Below are 16,047 nucleotides of genomic sequence, written 5' to 3'. Positions count from 1 at the left end.
CAACTGTATCCTACACCAATGTCAGTATTTGAACCAAATATATCAGTTGCACAAATTGTTACACTGGATCATTTTAGTTTTTGGTACTATATCCATTAACATGCTGCTGAATCTTAGAGACTAACTTTACAATCAGCACAATAGATTTAATTCGTTTGAGATGCTCTTCTAGTTTCTAAGTCCTTCAGTGTTCCCACACGTTTTGACCAATGACCGTCCAATCATTCCTAAAATTCCCTGAAATATCCAGGTTTTCCATGACCGTGGGAACCCTGTATTGTGCCTTCAAAAGAATCGCTTTTAATCACCCTAAACGTTCGTATCAGTCACCGGTTAATTTTATGGGGAAGCTCGTTTCTTTGGTGTGTGTTTATGAGCAGATATGTGTCTTGTGTCTTTAACATTTGTCTATCTGGGTCACAGACTGCATGGCCAAGCACTTTTGTCATGGTGATGACCTGAGCCAGGTAGTGACCAGTGTCACATTACCGCTGTAATAAAGAAAAAAGTAAAAAAACAACAAAGGAAACTGATATCTTCTTTCAGCCGGACCACCAGGATAACTAAACCTCCTGCTTATTAATTCCATCTAGAATGTTCTGAGTCACCTGCCCAGATGCAGACAGAACAAACACTGATAAAGACAACATTAAATGAACACATTAGTGGTGTTTCTGCCATTGCTTATACTATTGCTCTTAACAAACTTGGGCGAAAATTATACATCAATTACAATTTTTGCTTAAATTTTTCTCAAAATTTGGACAAGCCACAAGACAAGAGATTTTGGTTTTGGCTCTTTTAATTTGGGCCAATAAACAACCACCCATTGGCATATAAACTGCAAAACTACATTTTAATTACAGAAGTAAAAAGGCAAAAATATATATTATTTTGACCCTTATTAAGTAACATTTTGGCTTGAATTGATTTGAATTGAATGAATTGATTAACAATGGTAAAATATAAATAATAGTTTGAATGTTTTTGTATTTGGGAAGAAATAGTTTTAATTATTAAAAATTAAAAAATGTAAGTCTGAACCAAACCATAAATAATTTTGGCTGTAACAAAATGGCTGTAACAAATTTTTTCAAGTTTATCCAATTTTTTTACCCTTCTCTAATGTTTCTTTTTTTCACCATTGCATCTCTCTGCAAGAAAAAAAGAAAAAGAAAAAAGTTGACATTAAAAATTAAAACTACCAGATATTTTTACTTCATTTAAATCACAGAAAATATTGAGCGCTACACAATTTTTGGTCCAATCCAATGCTCTCTATCATGAAAATGTCACTCTCCCTAAAACCACCTGGCACTGACTAGCAATAGCAAGTAGTAAATCAGGACTCATGGTTTAGTTTACAATCAAATAAGCAAAAATCAATTTTCAATTTTTTTAATTTTTACATTTTGAGTGTTGTGTTTTTTTATTTTTTTTTTCATTTGCTGGCTCTTCTCATACTGTATCTGGTTGTATTGAAAGCACAGGAGCACAACATCAACTGTGTACATGAGAGGTCAGGGGTCAAACTCTGACAGGATATAATCAGTGGATATGGTTAGTGGTTATGGTACACTCAATGCATAGACAATGACTGAACTGGCCACATTTGACATATCATTAGCATATGCATTATGGATGTTACATAGAGGTTCCCGTACGGAGATGGAGAAAATGTGTTAAACATAAAATGAATGATTTGGATTTGATGAGTCATATATGGTGAATTTCTTCAGGAAAGACACAAATATCTGACATGAGTCCATATGGCTTTCCTCAAATTAAAGGAACATGCAAACAATATTTACTAAATTGTGTATTCTTTGCACACAGTTTGGCCATAATCAAGGATAAAGGGAAATGACACTTGAGTTTACAGCCTAAAGTTAAGGATATAGTGATACATCAACTTCACAGGTGATACATCAACATCGAAGTATGCTGAAGGCAATGTAAGGTGTGTATTTGAGCGCTTGGGAGAATGTATGTGTTTGTAAGCACGTTTTCTCATACGGAAGATGTGGCAGTTGGTTTTAGTGTAATGCTCTGCGCGATATCCTCCCTATTGATCTTCTTCAGTGCTGTGCAAAGCGTATCAATATTAGCCGAATCCTGGCTCGCCCAATGAGACAGAAGGGCTTGGATGGGCCTTTCTTCCTGCTTGAAATTAGCAATGTGTTCTTCTTTGTATCCAAGTAGACCTGCCAGGCTGCACCAGTCGGTTTCCTCATTGGCTCCTGACTCCTCCCCTTCACAGGTACGATTTAGCAGTTTCTCAACCTCCTCCCGTGTGTGTAAGGGCAAAGACAGGGCCGAACCTCCATCTATCTTGACCACTAAAGCAAAAAGACTACATTTAGCCATTTGGATTAATATATCTAAAGTAAGACTACAAAATGTCCCAAACCATATTTATACCCACACCCTGTTTGTTTGTAGTAGTGGTAGTAGTGACATAATGGTAGGAATTATGTAAGACATAACCACCATGCAAACCACACAAATGCATGGAGCCCCGGAGGCCTGGGGGCCCCTTGCTAAATATATACAGTATATAAAATTCTGTTATGAAACTTTAGAATGTGCAGCCTAATAGGTTTAAACTCAAATTTACTGTACAACTTGGATTGTAGCTTAAAAGTTCTTTTTTGTTTATATATGTATATTATTTTTATAATAAATTACAAATGATCATCCAACTGTTGCATTAAACTGTTGCAGTAAATGAGCTTGCTTACTCAATATTTAAATAGTCTGGTTCAGTATGCTACAAGCTGGTCCCGCAGAGTTCCTCTGAAACCCTCTACTACCCCTAGCTCCACCTGTCTAGGGGCCAGGTTTATTAAATAGGGAAAATTAGCGTGAGTCTGTAAATCTCATAAAAGTGCAGATGGGAGTGGGAAGTTTTGCAGGTGATCTACTGACAATGAGCAAGTTAAAGAACACAGAAAAACCAGGCTCATTTCCTAAATGATCAACACAAACTACCAAGAGCTGAGCAATTTAGCAAGTATCGCAACCATGTGAAGTGCAACATGGGTTAAGACATGATTTCTTTGGGCATTAAATATTGGCACAAATATCAGTAAATTTACTACCGTGAGTAAGATCATGTTGTATACTTTATTTAAATATTCTCCCATAAAGTTTGTATCTGAAAGGGAAACTCCTACAAATGCATATGCAATAAGGTCAGCAGCAGTAACAGCAGCAGCAGCTTGCATAGCAAGTCCACTAAGACTAATATATGCAGTTGTGTTCATAAGATTACATACCCCTTGCAGAATATGCAGTATGTTAATAATTTTAACTAAATAAGAGGAATCATGAAAATTGCATGTTATTTTTATTTAGTACTCTACTGAATGAGCTATTTCACATAACAGTTGTTTATATATTCTCCACAAGACAAAATAATAACTGAGCTCATAAAAAATGACCCAGTTCAAAAGTTTACATATGGCGCTTTTCCATTACCAGTACCAGCTCAACTCGACTCGTCTCGGCTCGCTTTCGCTCCGTTTTCCATTGCAGATAGTACCTCCACAATAGTACCTGCTCGTCATAGCGACACCGCTGGAAACTGCCGTGACGTAATCTTCTACGCAACACACACCCGCTACCCACACACACTGGAAAATGGAGGAAATCGAGTGTATGCTGTTTTTGATCCTCGGAATGTGGCTGTTTTTCACAGCAAGAAGACAAACATTGTTTCAGGAGAGGCTGAGGGAAGCAAAACGAAACACTGCTGGCGGGGTTTTTCAGGATACTCGGTCTGGCGCGTGCAATGATGACGCAGTGAACATTGACAACTCTCTCTGACCAATCAGAAGTCTGCCGTGGTTTCACGTCACGTTTTAGTATCGCCTCAGCTCGCCTCAGCTCGCTTAGAACCTCGCCGGAGGTGATACTAAAAAAAGTACCTGGAAGCAGGTACAGGTACAACTTTACACAGTGGAAAACCAAACAAAGGCGAGTCGAGACGAGTCGAGTCGAGTCGAGCTGGTACTGTGTAGTGGAGAAGCGCCAATACACATCTGTGTTGTTTCCTGGATGATCCATGACTGTTTTTCTGTGTTGTGATAGTTGTTCATGAGTCCCTTGTTGGTCCTGAGCAGTTTAACTGCCTGCTGTTCTTCAGAAAAATCCTCCTGCTCCTGCACATTCTTTGGTTTTCCAGTGTCTTCTGCATATTTGAATCCTTTCCAACAGTGACTGTATGATTTTGAGATACATCTTTTCACACTGAGGGCAATTGAGGGACTCGTACACAGCTATTAAAAAAGGTGGAATCATTTACTGATGCTTAAGAAGCCAACACAATTAAGACCCAGAGGGTGTAAACTTTTGAACAGGATGATGATGTGTAAATTTTATTTATTTTGTTTAAAATTCATATTTTTTTCATTGGGTACTGCACTTAAGAAGCTACATAAATATTTAAATGTTTCCCAGAAGACAAAATAAGTGCAATTTACCCCGATCATCCAATTCAAAAAGTTTACATCCCCCTCCCCACCAGCTCTTAATGCATTGTGTTGCTTTATTGAGCATCAGTAAATGTTTTCACCTTTTGTAATAGTTATGTATGAGTCCCCCAGTTGTTATCCATGTAAAAAGATGGATCTGAAAATCATACAGTCACTGTTGGAAAGGGTTCAAATATGCAGTAGATGCTAGAAAACCAAAGAATGTGCAGGAGCTGGAGGATTTTTCTGAAGAACAGCAGGCCGCTGAACTGCTCAGGACCAACGAGCGACTCATGAACAACTATCACAAAACAGAAAGACAGTCGTGGATCATCCAGGAAACAACACACAGTATTAAGATTCAAGGGTATGTAAACTTTTGAACAGGGTCATTTTTATAAATTCATTTATTATTTTGTCTTGTGGAGAATATACATATAAACATCTGTTATGTTAAATAAACAATAACTTGCCATTTTCATGATCCCTCTTATTTTGCTAAAATTATTAACATTTTGCATATTCTGCAAGGGGCATGTAAATTTATGAGCACAACTGTATGTGTATATATATATATATATATATATATATATATATATATATATATATATATATATATACAGTATATGATTTAAGGGGTTGTACCTGTATTTGGAGGCCCCTGGCCCTCCTGTAAGCTCTGAATGTCCACTGAGATGCCGCTGTCACTGTGGAGTTTCTCTCCCTCAGGAGAAGGGGTCTGACTGGGGTTTGCACTGCACGCTCTATTATTGGCTCTTTGCTTGTTCTGCTTACAACTGTTCCACCTGACAGATATCAAAGAAAGCATCAGAACAATTTATTAGAAAATCAGTATTTATTTCTAACTTAAAATTGAAGTGTGAAGTTTCTGCACCACTCTTCCTCCCCCTGCCATTGTTCAGTCAAGCTTGTCCCACCCAAACACACCCTATTGGTTTAGCCAGAAACAGAGATGTTGGACCACTCAAACAAGAAATGATTTGAAAGCACAAGGACATTCACACCCTAAAGAAACCAAAGCGGGTCAAAATGATGCCCTCCAGCTGTGTCTGCTCAGAAATCTATCTGCTTTATTTGAATTTTTATTTACAGTACTGTACATTGTTATCAGTCAGTATAAAACATTCATTTGTTATTTTGCATATTTGCATATGCGGTCTTGATTATTATTTTGCCAGATTTGCTTAAAGGGATACTCCACCCCAAAATGAAAATTTAGTCATTAATCACTTTACCCCCATGTCATTCCAAACCCTTTAAAGCTTCATTCGTCTTCAGAACACAATTTAAGATATTTTGGATGAAAACCGGGAGGCCTGTGACTGTCCCATAGACTGCCAAATAAAAAACAGTGTCAAGGTCCATAAAAGGTATGAAAGTCGTTGTCAGAATACTCCATCTGTCATCAGACGTGCAATCTAGGTTATATGAAGCAACAGGAACACTTTTTGTAAGTGAAGAAAACAAAAATAATGACTAAGGACTCCTCTGTCTCTCTCCATATCACTGTATGCTCTTCTGTATTCATTTGCGCCACAAGGATGCGCTGTAAATACACGTAGAAACAGCGCATCCTTGTGGCGCGGATGATACAGAAGAGCATACGCAGCACATGGTGATATGGAGAGACACAGAGGCGACTGTTGACAAAAGGAATTGTTGGATAAAGTCATTATTTTTGTTTTCTTCGCTTACAAAAACTGTTCCCGTCACTTCATATAACCCAGATTGCACGTCTGATGGCAGATGGAGTAGTCTGATGATGACTTTCATACATTTTATGGACCTTGACACTGTTATTTACTTGCCAGTCTATGAGACAGTCACAGCCCTCCCGGTTTTCATCCAAAATATTTTAAATGGTGTTCCGAAGATGAACTAAGCTTTTACGGGTTTGGAAAGACATGTGGGTAAGTGATTAATGACAAAATTTTCATTTTGGGGTGGAGTGTCCCTTTAAGGCTTTGAATGCATAACATTAAATCAGTAATGAAAGTTATGTTTTTAATCTGATCTGAGATCAGTGTCCCTGTTTTACTCCACATAATAAACAATGTGCTTGTGATGGATCAGATGGAAGAACAGCCTAGAAGCGTTTTTTGCTTGTTTAGTTTATAAATATAGCTGAACTAAAGTCTAAAGAGCTGTACAATGCTTTGTGAGTGGAGATGAAAACAGCTCAGGGAGAAAATGAATTTGGTCCTCCTCACCGTTTAAAGATGATGAAGGCCACCAGGCCTAACAGCACTGCAGCCAGTATAGAGGTGTAGATGGGAATGAGGTTTTCACTCAGCCCATGGAGTCTCTTCAGCCCAGGGTCAGCTGTGGTCACGCTCTCCATAGGACTGTCAGGAGGAGACTTGACTGTATACAAGACATCTGATGGAGCACGAGAAGAAGAATAAGAGGGAGAAGAAAAAGGAGGAGGAGAAGGTGTAGCATATGCAAGAGGAGAAGGAAAGGTCGAGATGTTAGGAAGATCTACATCTGTTGGAGGAAAGGGACAAAGACAAAGAAAAAGACAAAATCTGTTAGTTGCTAAAAAGGAGGCATGAGAGATTTCTAAAGCAAGTTAAAAATGCATAAATCATGCAGTTATTACAGTATATGAAAGGAGGTACAGCCATTCATGAAACACAAGAACAACGCTTTGCTTATGTTTTGTACAATTTAAATAAAACTAGTTATAAATGATTTACACATATTTTTATTGTAACTGCTGCAATAATATATATTTTTTTTGTTCAAATCATTCATAAAACCACTTTTATGTAAATTGTGGTATTGAGTTCAAAAAAGTAAAAAAAATAAATAAAAATGAACAGTTTGCACAAAAATTATTTCTGCTTGAATAAGGTCAGTTTAAATGCTTTATTTACTCATCCTCATATTGGTCCAAACGTATACACATACACACAAAAAAAAGATACTGTTAAAAATGTTTGGACCCCATTGACTTTTATTGTATGGACGCAAGCAGTTGAAACTTCTTCAATATTCCACAGAACAACAAAGAAAAGAAAATCATATAGGTTTGGAATGACATGAAGGTGACTAAATGATGGCCGATTTTTTTGTGCAACTATTACTTTAAGATCAAGTTAACATTAGCAGACCTTCACATGGAATCTGTAGCTACAAAAAAAGGTAATTTCCACAGAACTGAAAAATGTTCCACATAGATCTCACATTGCCCATGTGTTTGATTACTAAATAATTAGATTTTCTGTTATCTACTAAAAGAATGTAGAAAAACTGTGGAAAACGTTACCAGATTCCATCTAGCTCTAGTCATTAGTTTCTAAAACAATCCCAAAATTAAAGGCACAAAAACAGCCCAGTGAACATTGTAAAATTGAGTAAAAGCACAGTAGTACTGAGACTGCTTTGTCTTGGCCCTGTGAACTCTGTTCGCCGGCAAACTAAAATAATGATTCTTTTGATTTGATTATCTTTGATTCAATTGGGGGCCGTAATAAACAGGCTTTGTCCTGAGTCAAACCTAATGGACACTCAGCTAGTGCAGGAGACTGTGATTAGATTGGAGAGGTAGAAGCTCGGCCCAAGTAGGACAGGCATCGCCCCAGGCTACTGAGTGTATGTGTGTGTGTGTGAATGGGTGGTGTAAGTTATACCACAGACAGATGGACAGACACATTGAAGATCATCAGATATTCTGGCTGTAATGGGATGGGGAGGGGGGGTCATTGGGGGTTTGGTTTTGGAGAAGGGCTAAGCTTCAGTGAATGTTGAGTATGGATTTATTGATCAAAGTACTGCAGCATGAACCATTTTGGAAGGAGTTTTGGGCATGTGAGCTAGTTTTGTGGCACGCTTAATAATTTAACTCATTCATGAAACAAAAGCAGAGGAAATTTCTGAAACAGTATTGTTGTATTAATGTTGTATTTTTTAGAAACGATTTACAAAGAACTTGTGCTTACTGAATGTGAATGAATATGGGTGTTGTTACCCACGCAAAAGTCACTACCACAGTGTTGTTGATGGTTGCAAGGTGTTGCTAGGATGATATTTAACTTAATATTTGTAATAATAATAATAATAATAATAATAATAATAATAATAATAATAATAATAATGTCTTGAGACAGTATGCAGTTGCCAGGGTTCAGGGTGGTTGTTCAGGCATTGATGTTTATAGGTTATTCTAGGAGGTTGTCAGGGATGGTTTTAGGACATTGCTCTGTGCCTTGATTGCAGAAGTATTTTTTCCATTCATTTTTTTTTTTTTAAAGGAATCTTTAAAAGGTATTTGTTAAAGAGTTGTAATCCAAGATCCAAACCAACCAGCGATGAGGTGCAAAACATACATATAAGCATTACATTACATTGCATTAAAACTGTGCTTTATTACACCTGAGTTCAATTTCTCTAGCCACACCCAGTCCTGATTACTGCCACACCTGTTCGCAATCAAGAAATCTCTTAAATAGGACCTGCCTGACATAGTGAAGCAGACCAAAAGATCCTCAAAAGCTAGACATCATGCCGAGATCCAAAGAAATTCAGAAACAAATGAGAAAGAAAGTAATTGAGATCTATCAGTCTGGAAAAGGTTATAAATCCATTTCTAAAGCTTTGGGACTCCAGCGAACCACAGTAAGAGCCATTATTCACAAATGGCAAAAACATGGAACAGTGGAGAACCTTCTCAGGAGTGGCCGGCCGACCGAATTTACCCCAAGAGCACAGCGACGACTCATCCAAGAGGTCACAAAAGACCCCACAACAACATCCAAAGAACTGCAGGCCTCACTTGCCTCAGTTAAGGTCAGTGTTCATGACTCCACCATAAGAAAGAGACTGGGCAAAAATGGTCTGCATGGCAGAGTTCCAAGACGAAAACCACTGCTGAGCAAAAAGAACATAAAGGCTTGTCTCAGTTTTGCCAGAAAACATCTTGATGATCCCCAAGACTTCTGGGAAACTACTCTGTGGACTGACGAGATAAAAGTTGAACTTTTTGGAAGCTGTGTGTCCCATTACGTCTGGCATAAAAGTAACATTGCATTTCAGAAAAAGAACATCATACCAACAGTAAAATATGGTGGTGGTAGTGTGATGGTCTGGGGCTGTTTTGTTGCTTCAGGACCTGGAAGACTTGCTGTGATAAATGGAACCATGAATTCTGCTGTTTACCAAAAAATCCTGAAGCAGAATGTCCGACCATCTGTACATAAAATCAAGCTGAAGCGAACTTGAGTTTTGCAGCAGGACAATGATCCAAAACACACCAGCAAGTCCACCTCTGAATGGCTGAAGAAAAACAAAATGAGGACTTTGGAGTGTCCTAGTCAAAGTCCTGACCTGAATCCTATTGAGATGCTGTGGCATGACCTTAATAAGGCGGTTCATGCTTGAAAACCCTCCAATGTGGGTGAATTATAAAAATTCTGCATAGATGAGTGGACAAAAAGTTCTCCACAGTGCTGTAATAGACTCACTGCAAGTTATCGCAAACTCTTGATTGCAGTTGTTGCTACTAAGGGTGGCCCAACCAGTTATTAGGTTTAGGGGGCAAACACTTTTTCACACGGGCCATGTAGTTTTGGATTTTGTTTTCCCTTAATAATAAAAACCTTCATTTAAAAACTGCATGTTGTGTTCACTTGTGTTATCTTTGACTAATATTTAAATTTGTTTGATGATCTGAAACATTAAAGTGTGACAAACATGCAAAAAAAATAAGAAATCAGGAAGGGGGCCAACAATTTTTCACACCACTGTATATACACTTGTAAAAAGTGATTTTAAAAAATAAATAAATATATATTAGTGCTGTCAATTGATTAAAAAAATGAACTGATTAATCACACATTTTCTGTAATTAATCAAAATTAACTGCATATTAATATAGGTATACTGTCATATAGACTCACCAAATTAATGTAGAAACAACATAAAGATGGGTTTAAAATATGTTTAATGGCATGTTGCCAATGGCAAGTTATATGACTTTATTTAACTTTTTTTTTTCTCAAAGTTTCTCAACAGAATTCATAAAAGTCATATACAGTGTATGTGAATTAGATTGCTAACATAAATTACATTACAAGATCTGCAACTGTGATTTAAACTAGTCTTCTGTTAGTTAGCTAGGCATTATTAAAACTATCCAATCTGGTAAATAACACATTGAAGATTAAAATAATAGCAAATTTGTCTTAATTTAAGAATTATTATTATTATTTTTTTTTAATTTTAGCACAATTTTTTTTCTATACTGTCTATACTAGTAAAAGAAGGCATCATAAAAAAGGAATCATCATGCTAGCATGTGAGTACCCTCAAACTAAAGAGAACCATCAGCTGAAGCTGTAATATTATCAAGTTGATGAAAAAGATCTGGCAAACGTTCCACTGCGTATTTGTGTTTGCACTCTGGAGAGCATCAAAGTTTTCTTTTTACAACATGTTTTTGCACTGTTGAGCAATGTAGCCAATCACAGACATATCTCGCTCAAAACAGAGGAGTTTATTGTTCATGTGGAGTTTTGAGTGCTCCTTTCATTATAATAAAGTGTATACACATAAGAAATTGATTGTGTAGTGTAAAGAGCTTATATAAGTAACTGTGTGAGACCGCTATGAACTGAGTGACAGTTATGTTAGTGGTTATGCATAATGCATAATTTGAATAATTTAAAAGTTTTATTTTTCGATGCTGCTAAGAGGACCAGTGGCCACACACTGCTAATTAATCTGTATATAAACGTGGGACTCACTGTTGAAATTGCAATGATATATCAACAATTACCAGCTTTACTGTGATTGCACTGCATGTATTATTGGCACAGAAGTGTATGTTAGGCTAAATTTGGAATGATCTTGCCTCTTTAACTGATTAAATGTAATGAAGCAAAACATATATTTTTAATGTATAAAGTGACTCAGCTTCCTTTAGTTCAGGAAACCCAAACCCAATGGTAAACCATTACTTCACATATGATGCACACCAGATGAAAAGCGCAACAGCCTAACATCTAGTCACCAAATCTAATCAGGCAAAAAGTTTGCCTTGAGAATTAAGATAATAACATTAATGAGTTATGCTGTAAGAAATCTCAAACGGAAAGAGCAATCTATATTTTTACATTATATCTCTCTATATGAAGCATAGGCCTTATTCAGTCCATAGAAAGACAAATGTATTGAATCATGGGTAATGTAGTTTCTCACCAGGATCTGCACTGCTAAACATGGTGATTTAAAACTACGATTAAATAATGCAGACTGATGGCTTAAGCAAAAGCGAATACCAATAGTTATAGTAACAGCTTCATAGCTCACAGTAGATCTGTCTTTAATGGTTTATGAGTTACCGTTAAAAATGAATGTGATTTTAAGTCTCTATAATACATTGGTCTCTAATTTCAGGTCCCTTTTTCAGTGTAAGAATATGGGATTTTTATGAGCTAGTTCAAATCGCTGACTTTAAAGGAATACTCCAACCCAAAATGAATATTTTGTCATTAATCACTTACCCCCACGTCGTTCCAAACCCGTAAAAAGCTCCGTTCATCTTCGGAACACAATTTAAGATATTTTGGATGAAAACCGGGATGCTTGAGACTGTCCCATTGACTGGCAAGTAAATAACAGTGTCAAGGTCCATAAAAGGTATGAAAGTCGTCTTCAGAATACTCCATCTGCCATCAGGCATGCAATCTTGGTTATATGAAGCGATAGGAACACTTTTTGTAAGCGAAGAAAAAAAATTACGACTTTATTCAATAATTCCTTTGTCAACGGTCTCCTCTATGTCTCTCCATATCATCGTATGCTGGGTATGCTCTTCTGTATCATCCGCGCCACAAGTATGCACTGTTTTCTTTCAAATCAAAGCTAAATACACGTAAAAACAGCGCATCCTTGTGATGAGGATGAAACAGAAGAGCATACACAGCATAAGGTGATATGGAGAAACACAGAGATGACAAGGGAATTGTTGAATAAAGTCTTATTTTTGTTTTCTTCGCTTACAAAAAGTGTTCCCGTTGCATCATATAACCCAGATTGCACGTCTGATGGCAGATGAAGTATTCTGAAGATGACTTTCATACCTTTTATGGACCTTGACACTGTTATTTACTTGGCAGTCTATGGAACAGTCACAGGCCTCCAGGTTTTCATCCAAAATATCTTAAATTGTGTTCAGAAGATGAACGGAACTTTTATGGGTTTGGAACGACATGGGGGTAAGTGATTAATGACAACATTTTCATTTTGGGGTGGAGTATACCTTTAACAGACACCACTAGTAATTATCTTGAAAACAATATTTAAGTGTCTTATGAGATTTGAAATGTGTTTGCAGGTATACTGCTCTGAAATTACATTTTTCAGTTCACATCCGCTCCCTTTTCCTTGTGCAGTCTCTGAATAATATGCCAGTCCATAAGCACACACACACACACTCATTCACACACACAGTGAATCATTGCACAAGGGACACCAGACACCATCATGGACAGAGATGTTCTTTGTCAAGAAACAATACCCCCCTCCCCAAACCCCCATGTCCCTATGTCCCTGTAACTCCTTTGCCTCTCCGTATTGCTTTCTTTCTTTTCCATTATCTCTCCATCACATCTCTCTCATGCATGGTTGACCTTTAGTCAGGCGGTTATCCTCTACTTCTTAAAGACAGAACTCACTCATCTACACAGTTCTGTCTTTTCCTTTCTAATGCTCTGCTTCCTGCTTCTTTTTCCTTGTCAGTATTTGTTTTTCTTTTGATGTTTCTATGTATCATATTGTTTCTTTTGCATATTATTCTTGCACACAGATGCAAATGATCAGTGGCATGAAAGTTGAAGGGATGTGCAATATGAAGTGTCACATAACATGAGAGAGGGCAGTGTCACTGTGATTGGCTGATTACCCATCAATGTAACAGGCTATCATCTCAACAAGACCCAGCTTTCATGATCGTAAATGCTCCATAAATCAACCTATGGTGCATTTCCCATACAAAGACTGCTTACCATAGTAGTATGATGTATTGTTGGAGAAATTAACTAGTTAGTCATGACAGTTTCCTGAAAATGTAGAAATACAGTTACATAGTGTTTGAGCCACGCTGGTTCAACAGAATCGGACTGTGTGTTAATGACATCAAATGCAGGAAGTAATTCTGCTAATTACTAATTTGTATATTATGTCTTTATGGGTTTAATGCTAATTCTGAGCTGTTCAGCATTCTGGGATATTCCCGCTGCTTTCATCTTCTTGGATATGCGGTTAAAAATGTTCAGTTTCTTTCCTTGCATTCCCTCCTACGCACTTAACAGGAGTTTCATTTTTACTTTACAACACATAATACCCCAATTATCTGCCGTTTTTCATAACTTGAGAGAGAATAATGGTCCTAACATAAATAAGTGTCAAAAAATTCTCGCAAAGTTTGCACCTCACGCTATACTGTATATTTGCTAAACACCAGTTAATATATGGCAGATCTCTCTCTATTATAAACTTAAACAATAACAATTACATACAACTACAATGATGAATGTAATTGTGTCCACACCAATAACTGATAGCATTATGTTCATTGTAAGTGTTCTACTGCAGTTATATTCTCGCAGCAAGCTTTAAAGTAAGGTGTACTGTATACATCAAAAGCTGTGTGAAGAAACTTATGCTGCGTTCATGCCATATCATAATTACCGTAATTTCGAGATGACAGCACGTGACATTCTATTCGGAGCCGTTCATGTCCTCGGAGTCGGAATTATTATTATTTTCTATGGCAACACTATCAATGCCTAAATAGAGCCTGTGATGGTCAGGTGGTACACTGTTCACGTGGTACAAGTCGTAGCTCTCAAAAAACTCCCAGTTCACAAGTTAAACTGGGAGCTCTTTACAAGTTGGAATCTCGTAATTATGGGAATTCCGATATGGCGTGAACGCACCTTTACTGTAAAAAGAACTGTAGCTACATTTATGGATTTTAGAGATTTAACTTAAATTTACAGTAAAACTCCATAATTGACTGTTTGCAAAGAGCTTGACTGACAGGCGATCTGACCAATCATAACTCCGAATCAGCCATCTTGTCTGACAGCTACAGCTGGAAACTAACAATAAATTAAATGTTCTACCTATTAGATTGTGTTTTATTAATGTCTACACCTACCCCATTCCTAAACAATAATGCAAAAACAATAGTAATTATTGATGTAAAGTGTAGCAAAAATGACGCTTTATTGATGTGTGCATGCCCAGTAGCTGCAGCTGTTTCCCTTCTAGCTCTAACCACAAATCAGACAGGAGAGTAGATTAACTTTGGTGGACTTAAACTTGAAAAAAATGGTGTGTTCTGCAGTTGAAATAAAATACTTTCTGATGTTCATTCATGTTCATTTCGTGCTTTAAGTTCATAAGATGATTGGTTCACATGATGCTTTAACTGAGGCAATACAGTGATCTGTCATTAAAGAGCCACAAAACAGTATTTATTGTTTGAGTTTCTTTAAAAATTATAAAATTTTGAAGGAAAATTAAAGGAGGGTGGGTCTTTGCAAAGGGTCAATTGTAGCACACAACATTAATATTATACCATGAACATTGCTAAATAAGATGTAAACCCCTAATGTAAGAAGAAACAATTATTTAAATGTAAAACCATCAAATGTGAAGGGCCACACACTGAATTCTATTATATCTATTATATTCATTATATCTATTACAGCTTTTCAGCATGTATAGAAAAGGAATTCATTGTCAAGCAATTGACTGCTTTTTGTAATGGCATTTTTAGAGTCTTTTATTGTTAAAATGACAATAATTTTAAAGTGTGGATTCTGATGTGCTTTCAGTGTTTTTATTGTTACGGTTTTATAATTTTTGCTATATTTGTGCTGTGGACATGAGTGATTTTTTAAAACTTCATGTTTTTATTTTATTTTTTTATTCAAAGTTTATATTTTTGTTATTATTATATAGTCTTTATTACAATAGGACAGTATGTAGACAGGAAAGAGATACTGTAGGTGGCAGGTTGGGAAAGGTCCATGAGCCATGCACCTGAAGTGCAACAGTGCTGTATGTCGGAGCACTTCCCATAAGGCTATTGGTGCTGACTATAACTTCAGGTTCAGTTATTATTTAAGTTTTCGTTCTTGGCGTGAGTGGGTCTTTACAGTGTTTGTTCATTTTAAACAAAGACACTGTCATATTTGGAATAATGGCACTAATTATGTTGTTAATTTACATTGAAGCTGCATTCATAGTGTTACAAATCATCATACTGTACAGCATAACACAGTATGAGCAACAGAAGCTGACAGGCCTGGACAACAAAAGTCTCCTTTCTAACACATTTTATGGCATAATGGACCATATGCATGAATTACTATAATCATGTATGCCTGTGAAAGCAAAAAAACAAAACAAAAAAAACCCCACACACAGACAGGTTATTATTTTTAACAATCACAACTGTTTGATTTTTCTGTGCAAAAGTGACTAGCTGCCTCATAATTGTCTAAACTGAGAGATGGTTGGGAGAAAGTATTTCCTG

General features: G+C 36.8%; 1 protein-coding gene across 2 annotated transcripts in view; it reads right to left on the bottom strand.

Moving 5' to 3' along the window:
• Window positions 1-1,453: 1,453 nt before the first annotated feature.
• The window catches only part of LOC109059783 (tumor necrosis factor receptor superfamily member 16-like), a 36,267-nt gene continuing 21,673 nt past the window's right edge, over window positions 1,454-16,047 (bottom strand). Inside the window, exons 4-6 of one of the 2 annotated variants that reach the window (XM_042735130.1) lie at window positions 6,707-6,875; window positions 5,121-5,281; window positions 1,454-2,339 (exon numbers count right to left, since the gene is read on the bottom strand). In XM_042735130.1, coding sequence (XP_042591064.1) covers window positions 2,011-2,339; window positions 5,121-5,281; window positions 6,707-6,875 — 659 coding nt within the window. In that variant the 3' untranslated portion in view covers window positions 1,454-2,010. Of the gene's footprint in view, window positions 2,340-5,120; window positions 5,282-6,706; window positions 6,984-16,047 lie in introns of both variants that reach the window. The other variant, XM_042735129.1, reaches the window with a different exon arrangement.

The sequence above is a fragment of the Cyprinus carpio genome, chromosome B12 (genome assembly GCF_018340385.1).
Source record: "Cyprinus carpio isolate SPL01 chromosome B12, ASM1834038v1, whole genome shotgun sequence".
Lineage (NCBI taxonomy): Eukaryota > Metazoa > Chordata > Actinopteri > Cypriniformes > Cyprinidae > Cyprinus > Cyprinus carpio.
Note: the sequence above shows the minus strand (reverse complement) of the source record. Positions and strands in the feature narration are given on the sequence as shown.